Raw genomic sequence first — 12468 nt, 5'->3', positions numbered from 1 at the left:
ATTCTGTGTTTTCTAATTTCTGCTTTTAGTCTGTTAGTCAATTTATTGTAATGAGTTTTGTCCAAGGGATATCTTGTTCTGTGCCACCTCGCTCTTGCTCGGCATTTTTCTGTTAATAATGCTTGTATGTAACGAGGTAAGTTGTTTTCTCTAAAACTTTTTATGTTCATTGGTGAAGTATTGTTAGTGATAGTAGTTCCTATCGATCTAGAAAGTATTTCGATAGCAGAGTCCATCTGTTCTTTTGTTTTTAGTGGAATTTTTAAGTCGAGTATGTTTTCAAGATCAGTCCGAAAATTTTTCCAGTTTACCTGTCCTGTAACCATTGAAGGGGGAAACGGTCTAGGAATATGATTAAAATGGATGTGAAGTAGAACCGGGCTATTAATTATAGGGGAATTAATTGATAGGCTGACTCTTAAACTAGAGAACCAGAAACAAAAGCTAGCTGTTTATGCAAACCGTTTACGGAGATATAGCGAGGCAGCCTTCTGTAGGAAACAAAATCAGCAGTTCATGCAGAATGAATGCCAGTTTTGTAGAAACCTTCTGCAAAAAGAAAAAATAACGAACAAATACCCTGATGATATTGAAGCTTACTGGAAAAGTGTGTGGTAAAAGCCGGGGAATCACCTTAAGCGCTTCTGGATAGATGAAGAAATGCAAAGTTTCCAGAATGCCTCTGAAATGAATGAAGTGACAGTATCAGTGGAAGATGTTTCGGAAGCTGTCAGGAACATGAAAAATTGGAGGGCACCTGAACCTGACGGAATCCAAAATTATTGGATTAAAAGATTTCATTGCTTGCATGAGTTGCTAGCCAAAGGATACCAGGAAATACTTGATGACACACAAACGTCCCCTGAAGGTTTCTCTGATGGCATCACTTATATGCTTCCAAAGAAGAATGAATTAAACCTAAGTCCGGAAGACTTACAGCCAATAACGTGTTTAAATGGTTTATATAAAATTCTCACTTCTATCCTGGCGACCAAGATATTTGAACACCTTGAAAATGAGAATATGATTCCCATAGAACAGCTAATACCAGGAATTGAAAGAAATATATAAATTGGAAGGTGTTACCACTACTTCATTCATAATATCAACGAATGATCTCATACCAAAATCAACAGTGGCAGGCATGAATGGTCTGGGTGTGCCTATGGACGTGCTATGAGAGGCTCAACAGTCAGTTCTCTTGGACACTGCACGTACAGTGCAAACATTTTTAAATATATATAAAAAAAAAAAATAAAATATGAAGGTGGTTGGAGTTCTAGGACCCCACCTCAGATATTCAACCCGCAATAGCGAGAAAAACCGGATAATAATAATGATAGTTTATGACTGATGATAATGTATAATATGCAAATCAAATGCATGTCAGAGTAAATTGTTAAAGTGTGATGTAAAAATTCCTTTTTTATTGTATACGTGTTGCTCTGTGGCAAACTGTGAATATATCGATTGTTGAGCTCAAACCGTTTTGTAATAGCCAGAGTAGTCGGTGGGTGGTTCTCACCACAGTAAGAACGTTTTTTGTTATTTAATCATAACAAATAAAACAGTAAGAACAGTAAAAACATTTTAATTGCGCCCACCACCCCGCGTTCATTAGGTTAAGGGCCCAGAGTTCGCAAAATTAAAAATTTGTAGTGAGACAGTAAAAACAGTTCGGCAGTGTTTGTCTGTGTTCAAATACTCCGTAAAGTAAACATTTAAGTGAAAGCAGTGATACAAAATGGATCTCAACAGTTTTAATGAAATACATGGAATTGAGCAGCTAACAGGACCTGAGAACTTCCAAACCTAGAAATTCGAAGTAAAGTTCTTCTTTAAAGCAATTGGGTTGTTTCAAGTAATTTATAAAGATTTTGAGCTTCCCAGAAACCAGCAAAGTAAAGACTATAGGGTGTATGTACTAAATTATGCTAAAGCCCAAAACCTAATAATAACAACAGTGAATCAGAGAGTATTAACTCATATTTTGACTTTTACTACTGCAAGTCAAATGTATTCTAAAATATGTGACATCTATAGGAGAAAAAAGGTTTTCAGCAAAAGATTGAACTTTTGCAAGAGTTCTTTGATTTTAAATTTAAGACAGGCATAGACATGGCATGCCACATAAGCTCAATTGAAAATTTGGAATTCAGATTAAAATCATTGGGGAATGATATGCCAGGTGATAAGATCATTTAAAAAGTAATAACAACACTTCCAGAGCAGTATAAATATTTTATTAGTGCTTGGCAAAGCACAGACTCCTATGTGAAAACTTTTTCCAATTCAACTACAAGATTGATGGCTTAGGAAAGATGCTCTTCAATTTCTACTGAGGAATCAGACAATCAAGTAGCGTTCAAAGCCAAAGTAAGAAGAAATTGGATAACTGCCCCAGACAAGGGGAAGTGTTTTTCTTGCTCTAAAGAAGGACATCTGAGTAAAGACTGCTCAACCAAGAAAAAACCCTGTGATATATGTAAAAAAACAAACCTCCGAGAGAAGGACTGCTTCTTTTGTGAAAACAAAGTGAAAACATCACCAGCTTCTTTCCTTACTTACTTACTGAAAATTGTAGTAAATAATCAACTGAATGGGTCTTAAGTTCAAGTTCCACAAGACTTATGAACAAGAACATAAGTGCATTGTCGCTGGCACAACCTATTGGTGCTGAGGTAGATCTTGCTAAACATTGTGCATCCATGACAGCCAAGATGTTTGGTTGTGTAAAAAGTGACAAGTGTGAACTGAAAGACATGATGTACATCCCAGATCTCGGTAGAAATTTGTTGTTTGTGGATAAAATAACACAGAACGGTGGATCTGTGTTTTTTTCTAAAAACAAAGTAAAAATTTAAAAAAATGATACTGTAATAGTGGAAAAAGGTCTTCTGAGGGATTGGATGTTGTGAACTTGGAGATAAATTCAAATGTGAAGGCTTATGCTACTAGTGCATCAGAAACCAAAAAAGAAATAAAAGTAAAAAATGAAAAGGCTGTAGAAGAGGATAATGAAAATTTAACTTAAGTTGAAGATGAACTGGAAGAACTGATGAAGAAGCTGATGCAGGAGACTGAAACCATTTGAGATTTGAAACAGAAGAAAATCGAAAAGGATCATTGAGATACACAGATGATTCTAGGGAAAAGGAAAAGACAGATATTGTGCAAGGAAAGGCTAAGAAACATGAAGACATCAAGAAGAAGCAGAAAGAGAAACCTGATGAAGTTACAGAAATTAAAAGCTTTAAATGGTGACCCAGAAATTTGTGTCAAAGATGAAAAACACCCTACATTAAATGTAGGTGAAGATCAGTTGGAGATGTTTAAACCAAGGGCTCAATGAAGTGATTGTGAACATTAAAATAAAAAAAACTTGTAACTTAAAAGTTTGTTATTATTTTTTCTGTGCACAAAACTAATATTGTAATTTAAAAATTATTTTGTTAATATTTGTAAAATGAAAATTCTGCTAATCCTGTTTTTGTAAGCAAAGTTGTGTAAAACTAAATTTGATAAAAAAAATGAATATTTAAGAGGGTGAATTAAAGCGTGATGTGAAAATTCCTTTTTTATTGTATACGAGTTGCTCTGTGGCAAAGTGTGAATATATCAATAGTTGAGCTCAAACCTTTTTGCAATGGTTTTGTAACTGCCAGAGTAGTCGATTGGTTGCTATCAAGCTTGGTGTTGTGTTGTTTTTTCTCACTACAGTAAGAACGTTTTATATTATTCAACCGTAACAAATAAAAAAGTAACAAACAGTAAAAACATTTTATTTTTGTCCACCACCCCTGGGTTCAACATAAATAATCTGATGGTTTTAATGAACTCAATGGTCTTGTTAATATTCTCCCCATTGTTCAGGTTCTAATCCTCATCCAGATTACAATCGAAGGTTCATATTCTTCAAATTAGTAATATAAGAATATGATAAACATTACTTTCAATAATTAACTTATAACAATAAGCATACATTTTTTCACTTCTCGGAATTCCCTGTCTCTTTCCTATACGTTTTAAACGTTACACTCAGCTTTAATTAGTTGCTTACTTTCCTTAACAGTGGTAATATTTATTATTTTCAAAATGCCAAAAGTAAGTGTGGATTGACCCATAGAATACAAAAAATGAAATAGTTTTCACAACTGAGAAGAAAGAAGAGATATTAAGTTATTTTATAGCAGGATGATCTTTGTAACTTATCTTGCATATGGATGCAATTGGATTGCAGAAAAAGTCCTGTCTCTATTTTTAGATGTCAATAAATTAATTAATATCGGAAAACAGTGTTTTTTAAAGCCTCTTCCTGGTAACCAAGTATAAATCAATAATGGTCTAAACAATCCCCTCCTCAACCTGTGATTACAAGATAGGGCACAGGAAATGAGGCAGCTGTATTTTAAGCGGAACATTTGGATACATTAAAAGCCACCGTCTGTGAAATTTTTGAAATAATAGTTGGAAATGAGGCAGAGTGCTGGAAAGATATATGAAATAATGAATAATACAATGTTAATGTTATTTCCATTGGTACCCATCTTAGTTTTATTTCAACTGAATTGAAGCAATTTCAGGAAAGAAAGTCAGTTGGTTTTTAGATGCAGTCAAGTCATGTATGAATAGTTTCAAATTCCTATTACTTTCTTATAAACCTTACATTATGTTTGTTACATATTTACTTATACATTTACATTTCAATATTTTAGTTAATGAAGCATGTCATATTATGTTTTTAACTGTTAATTTATGAATTGTTTTAATTATTTATACATTTTGGTATATGACAAAAAGAATAAACCAAAAAAATTTGAAACAATTTTTAATCCCATCTTCTATTCCTTTCTTTATTCAAGAACTTATTGTACATCTGAAGATTTTATATTTTTTTTTACTTCATATTATTATGTTAAGTTTATTATTGAATGATTTTATTTATTTTTCATCTTACCCTACCTTTTGGCCACTACGGTTTCTATCCAGGCCAAAGCTATGTCCTCAAACTCCCATGTCCTGTGAGGAATTGTGAAACCTAATAATTTGGAAGGATGAATTTTGCCTGGAACCATGATTGTACCATGAGAAAAAACCAATTGCATCCTCCTGATCATATCCCAGATAACCTGTTTCCATTTGTAAGGATTTTCAATAATCCTGATCCAAAGATTTTTAGAAATCTTGTTGAGCGTTCTATCTTGAAAACATATTTGACCACTTCTTCTCGCAGAGGTAGCACTTGAGTTATTATTATCTGATGCAGTCCAAGTTCCTTTCCAGTCATGTAAGATTCTAGTACCTATTGGTTATGTTTATCTTTGCTGAGTGCAATATCCCTTTCCCCTACCCTGACTAATTTCTTATCTTATACTGTGTGATATAATACTGTACAATACCTTGGCAAACACCTTAAAAAAAACTGAAAGAAAAAACAATAATGCTGCACACAGATGAGCACCCAACAATAAAATTTCACAAAGATAAGGACTCAACAATAATACTACACAAAGATGAGCACCCAACAATAATACTGCACAAAGATGAACACCCAACAATGATACTAAACAAAGATGAGCACCCAACAATAATACTGCACAAAGATAAGGACTCAACAATAATACTACACAAAGATGAGCACCCAACAATAATACTGCACAAAGATGAACACCCAACAATGATACTAAACAAAGATGAGCACCCAACAATAATACTGCACAAAGATGAACACCCAACAATGATACTACACAAAGATGAGCACCCAACAATAATACTACACAAAGATGAGCAATCAACAATAATACTATACAAAGATGAGGAGCCAACAATAATACTGCACAAAGACGAGCAGCCAACCAGCCAAGCAAAAAGACAACTTATTATCTTCTCTCACAAAAAGACAACTTATTATCTTCTCTCACAAAAAGACAACTTATTATCTTCTCTCACAAAAAGACAACTTATTATCTTAAAAAGACAACTTATTATCTTCTCTCACAAAAAGACAACTTATTATTTTCTCTCACAAAAAGACAACTTATTATCTTCTCTCAAACTTTCTGAAAAGCCATCCAGGCTGTACTAAATGATGATAGTGAGATTTTATTTGAAATTAAAATATGGAAGCTAAATGAAAAAAAAAAAACTACAGATGTATAGCCAGAATAGAGTTTGTTATAAATAGATTGTATAATGTTTATAATAGATGATAGGCACTGACACATGAGTCATTTATGATCAAAATTCTTTATTTCATTTTTTCAAAATCAGCCGCACAAAAAACTACAAAATATTGATTTTTTCACAAATTAAAAGTTTGCCAGAGTTTAAATGGCAGCTTTGACTTTGTTCTTGGATTGGTCTTAAACGGCCGTATATTTTCAATTTCAATACATGCTTATATGAACAGAAAATTGCTGAAGCTCTACGGGCCGAAGGAGAATTATGGATGTTTAGTTATGGATACATAGATGTGGATGATTGACTTTAAGTTGATAAGAAGGAGATGGTCTACAAGGGAGAAAAAAATAGTTAATTACTAGCCCTTAACATCACCTTCTTATGGATCTAATGGCATCTGATTAAATTTTTTTAGTTTATTGTTGGGTTTTAAGAGTTTTTTATCAATTGCTTTTAAGCAATTGGTAATGGAGGTTTTTAAGTTCTTTTTTCAAATAAAATTATTTTTATAAAAGTGGATATAATGGGTTTGTATTATAAACAGCTTATGTATCAATGCTCCAATATTTCTTTTTAAATTTTTTGGATTGAATACTAAAAAAGTTATTATTTACCGCACAGGAATCTCTTTCACCTTCTTCATATCCAGCACAGATATTGGTGCAAAATATAGTTGATTCATATCGTTGCCGACATTTTTTAAGCTCCCAGATTGGCAATGATACTTCCAAGAGAACTTTTGAGAATTGGCCATGATATTCAATCTGTCCCCATCCTGAGCATACAATGATTTTATAAAGTATCATTTAGATGATTTTAAATGAAATAATTTAAGTTATAATAACCTAGTTATAAATTTTGTTAGTAATATTGTGTTAAATATTGGGAAGCAATGATTGTTTTTTTAAACTAAAGAAAGAAATTTTAAATGAATATCAAAATTTTATCAATAGTATAAGATAACAAGGTTATCAGAAACTGGGAGTATTTTCACAAATGAAGTATTTTGAAAAATTATCTTTTCAACTTAAGTTGAGGAAGTAAAGTCACATTTAAAAAAAACAGGTTTGAAGGTGTTAACAAGTATTTTTTTGGAATAAGTAGCTGTGAGGTATTACCTGTAACAACAGCAGTGGTGTCAGTGTAATCATCTTGTGGTAAAGGGAGGCAAATAGGCTGAACATAAACACTGTATTCGATCGTTTTGTCCAGCTTCAATATTGCTATGTCATTATGATGTGCCGCAGGATAATAATCGTTAGGGATTCGTAAATCTTCTACTCTGTAGTCCGTTTTGTTAGATTCTGTGGCCCTATTGAAATCGTATTCCCCCAGCCGAACCAATAGCTGGTTTTTATCTATACTAAAAAGGAAAAACATATTTATTGATAAATTGATATGAATATTGTTAACACTATGTACATACTGTATTAATGTTTAAATTTATATTATGTATTCATATTAATTATCCATACACCATTGCTCCTCCTATATCTACAATCCTCTGCAATTTTAGTTATCAGTCCACTTCCTATTCCATATATTTTAGCTCGAAGTTTATATCCTTTACCATTATTTCAACATTCTATTAAGGACTGCTCTCAGGAATTCTATTCCTCTTAAAACCTAGTAGACTTCTTCCTTTGGTCTATTATAGTAATTATATAAGTATGAAATACTACCTCAATTATGATTATATTTATACCAATAAATGTTCTTCATGTTATCAATTTCTAGTTAATGTTTATATTAATACAGGTTTTTTCTCTTTTATACGCTGGATTGTTGGATCGCATTGACAGACTTTCCATTGCCGCAAGAGTCAGGTGGGGACTCAGATCAGAGGTACTGAAAGTCATTTACAAAGCAACATTAATTCCAAAAATATTGTATGGTGTACATGTTTGGTATCATGGTGTAAATCGCAAGAGAAACTTTGAGAAACTAAAGAGACTTCAAAGACTGACAGCAATAAAAATATTTAAAGGCTACAGTACACTCTCATATGAGGCTGCCATCATCCTTTCTGGAATGTTACCGATAAATCTAACTATAAATGAGAAAACAGAGCTATACGGAATCAAAAAATTACATACTGATTACAAACACATATCAAATGACGAAATAGAACTACCAATTCAATCTAACTACATACTACATCATACATAAATGTACTTTCACCGATGAATGTATATGACTCTAATATAACTGACATATACACGGACGGTAGCAAGGTGGATGGCAACGTTGGTTGTGCATGGACTGGTTCAGATAGACTTGGTAATGTCATAGAACGACAGTACAAGGTAGCATCATGGTCTTCCAACAACCCGGCCGAGAAATTAGCCATTTTAAAAGCTTTAGAAAACCTCCTTGAAAATACTTCTAAGGTGCATTCGCTTATAGTCTTACTTACAGATAACATGAATGTTCTGTACTCACTCAATAACACAAACATTCACAACCTATTGACTGAGGAAATAAGACTAAAAATACATCAACTACAGTATTTTAAAAAATCAGTGGAGGTAAAATGGATGAAAGAACACTTGAGCGTAGAGGGTAAGGAAAGAGCTGACTTCTTGGTCAAAGATGTGGCCAGCAACGGAACCATGCAGCCCTCTTTCAGCAAGGCTCCCATCTCCCATATCAGAAATCTCATCACCAATGAGCTGGTTGCTAGCTGGAACACGATGTGAAATTCTTCGAATAAATCACCTAACCTTCATAAATACATTCCACGAATAACATTACATAATCACAAACAAATATACAGCACAAAATACACATTGACACAATTCCTTACAGAACATGGTAACACAAAGTATTACTTGAAACGATTTAACATTATGACAACTGACAAGTGTGATGAAGATTGACAAGTGCTCAACTTCAAACATATACTTTATGAATGTAAACTATATGACCGACAAAGGGTTCAGTTAACACAAGATGTAATACTGAAATAAGGTAATTTACCTGAACCAGAAGACATACTTTTTACTAAATTTAAGACAGACTTGCTAAAATTCATAAAACAAATTGAGTTTGACCAGCTGACTAATTATAGAAGGGCAATCTAAAATCTCTTGTTTGTGTTTAGTATATTTCTTTTTTTATCTTTTTTTTTTTTCCTTCTTGTTTTTTTTATTATTAATTAATTATGTGTTTTGTTTTTGGTTTTTTTTTTTTTAAATGTTATAAACAATGTAACAAATTACATATACTCAAATACATATTTTGTACTGTAAACATATAATATATGTATAATGCCTTTCATGGGATGGAACATGTATAAAGGAAATAAACTATCTCTTTATGGGGTTACCATTTATAAAGGGTTTTTAATATGTTTTATTTTATGTATCATTTTAAGATTGTTAATTTGTTTTGTTTATCCAAAAAGCAAGCTACCCAATTTTCATTGTTTATAATAACTTCGTGATCCAAAACAAAACCAAGATGGCGGTACGTTGAATCAAGGCCACGGTGAGCAGATTTCAAATATCATAAAAACTATTTTAACTCTTCCCATCATAATTGAAAATACAGCAAATTAAAGGAAAAGTAGAAATCAAGAAATAGTGCAAATGAATAATATTCAGAAAATAAATCATTTGCAAAAATCGATGTTTACATGTAACCTGAAGGCAGGTTTTGGTTTTGGAGGGAACAGTCATTGTGTGGACAGAGAAGAGAAAGGATGTCTTGAGGATGAGGAGGTCCACATCAATTTCTGTCCAGCAAGAAGAGGAAGCCTTTTTGGACGCCAGAACAATAGAAAAAAGAAGACACCAAGGATCATAAAAGGAAGATCGTTAGCTTGGTTAGTTTTTGCTATAAATAAAATTAGATCCATGTATAAAATAGATTTTAATTAAATTAATTGAAATTATTGTAAATGCCTGTATTCTGATTGTCTAGCAACAATATGCCCTGAGATTAAGAGTCTTTTTATATAATAAAATTCAATTATCTATTTTATATTAAAGTTCTTAACTTGAACCCAAGTTATCTCTTATATTTGAAGAAAGTTATAAAACGAGCAAAGATTCTTTTTATTTTTATTTTTAATAATTAATAAAATTATTACTATATATATATATTTGTCAAATTAATCAAATGAAAATAAAGAATCCCAAGATTTTTTAAATGATACTTACTCGTTGAAACAATGGGCTGCAGTTAAAAGATGCCTTCGAGTTATGACAGCTGCGCCACACACAATTATTGATGGGTCTGCAACTAATATCAAAACTGCCATCCATGGCCAGTCCCGAATCTTTGTCACACCTCTCCCTGCCTGGGCCACTGTCCTCTGGCTCTTACTTGAATAACCACAGACTGAAAATGAAAATATGGAATCAATTAAACAAACTATGATAAAATTATGAGTATTTCACTCCTATGAATAAAGTGAAGTTGTATATTCAAAGTTTTTTCATTGACAAACTTTGGTTTTGATATTCTAATAAGATTTTAGTTCATTGAGATCTGATGTCAAATGTCATCATTGACAAATATAAACAAGAGGAGTGGATTTTGTTTGACAAATTGTAATTCATTCTCAGTCAAATGCAATCTGTTTCATCATATATCAATTCTAATTGATTTCACTCAACATTCTATTTTCCAATAATATATAAATTTCTAGTTTATATATACCATCCCTTTTTTCCAAAAAATCAGAAAACAAGCAGTTTAGGGTGGGAAAATCTTAAATTGTTTTCAATGTCTTGCAATAGATCTGAAAGTGCACAATTATGTGAAGTATTAAGACATTCTAACCTACCAAGTTTAAGTTAATAACTTACTAATGATCCTGGAGTTTTAAATTAGAATTTTCTCTGCAACTTACTTGTTGGGTCTCCGAGCCGAGTGTAGTCTATTTCTGCTCCAATGGATTTATCTTCATTGATAAGAACTATTGCACTTTCCTATTAATTACAAGAAAAATAAAAATAAAATAGTATTACTTCCAATTATATATATATTGTAATATCCTCTTTTTTAATAAATAGTTGATATTTATAGATAAATGTTATTAGTTATAAATGATATTAGTTATGTTTTTATTTTATGTATATTGTTTCAGTATTGTTTTATTTATTATTTTAAATCAAAAAGCAAGCTAACCAGTTTTCATTGTCTAAAATAAATACGCTGTTCAAAACAAGAAAGATGGCGGTGCGCGTCCTTCCGAAGTGTTTGGTGAAACAATATACATACAATTAAAACATAACTAATTTCATTTATCTATAAATATCAACTATTTATTCAAAAAAGAGGATATTACATTTCACCTCCTCTCCAAGTAAAAAAAAAATTATTAGATTTATTTTTTATTAATATACTTGGTTTGAGAGTGGTCTAGTTTCTTTAAAAACAATTTTGATCCTTTTTCTCAACTTTATTCTTTTTAAACTTCCAACGTTTCGACCACTTAGGTCATTTTCAAGGATTCCTTTATTTTGTTTTCATTTTTTCCTTTAAAATTCTTTAAATACCGGCTAATTGCCTTTGTCCCATAAATTCTTCTATAAAATTCCTTCCCAAATTTAAAACTTTTACTAACCACTATTCTTACTACTATTTTCATTTGCAAACTCCAAACAGAACAAGGATCAATATTGTTTTTAAAGAAAAAAAAATTATTTTGTGCTCAAAATTTTTTTTTTTTCATTTTTTTCTAATAAAGTCTGAATCAATTTTATTCTAATTTTTTAAATAAACATTTGGTCAAAAACCGCCTCGAGTTACAAACTGCTTACAAAACACATACAATGATTACAACTCAATACTATATAATATTTACACATAAATACAAACATATTATTAATATGTTTTAATATGTATATTAAAAGCATAGTTTGATAAAACCGATTCACATTTCACTATAATTTGATACATATTTACTATACAAAATTTATATTCTAAACAATAATTTATCTTTTATTTTTCATGAATTTACAAAGGCATTTGAATAAGATATGTTATATATGATATATGATATGTTGTAAAGATCCCTTAAACATAACAAAAATACGCTGTTCAAAACAAGAAAGATGGTGGTGCGCGTCCTTCTGAAGTGTTCGTTGGGTTGTTTGTGTTTGATAACATGGATTGAAATTTTTCAACTTTTTTTGTTCCTATGCAGTAGTTATGGAAAAGGAATAATCAAAGAAGAAATGGAAGAATCTAAAAATTATCAATAAACTATTTACATCGCAAATCATAGCTAGTAAAGCAGAGCGATTGTACTACAATCGATTATTTTTTGGATCGACC

The 12468-nt window shown here is 31.5% G+C and overlaps 1 protein-coding gene across 1 annotated transcript in view; it reads right to left on the bottom strand.

Annotated features, from left to right (window-relative positions):
- LOC106682154 (venom protease) overlaps positions 1 to 12468 on the bottom strand; it is a 19470-nt gene that overhangs the window by 3029 nt on the left and 3973 nt on the right. The window contains exons 3-6 of the mRNA XM_014422856.2: positions 11039 to 11117; positions 10344 to 10524; positions 7299 to 7543; positions 6795 to 6955 (exon numbers count right to left, since the gene is read on the bottom strand). Of these exons, the coding sequence (XP_014278342.1) occupies positions 6795 to 6955; positions 7299 to 7543; positions 10344 to 10524; positions 11039 to 11117 (666 nt within the window). The remainder of the gene's footprint in view (positions 1 to 6794; positions 6956 to 7298; positions 7544 to 10343; positions 10525 to 11038; positions 11118 to 12468) is intronic.

The sequence above is a fragment of the Halyomorpha halys genome, unplaced genomic scaffold (assembly GCF_000696795.3).
Source record: "Halyomorpha halys isolate HHAL.00 unplaced genomic scaffold, Hhal_1.1 Scaffold391.1, whole genome shotgun sequence".
Lineage (NCBI taxonomy): Eukaryota > Metazoa > Arthropoda > Insecta > Hemiptera > Pentatomidae > Halyomorpha > Halyomorpha halys.
This window is presented reverse-complemented; position numbering and strand designations above follow the sequence as displayed.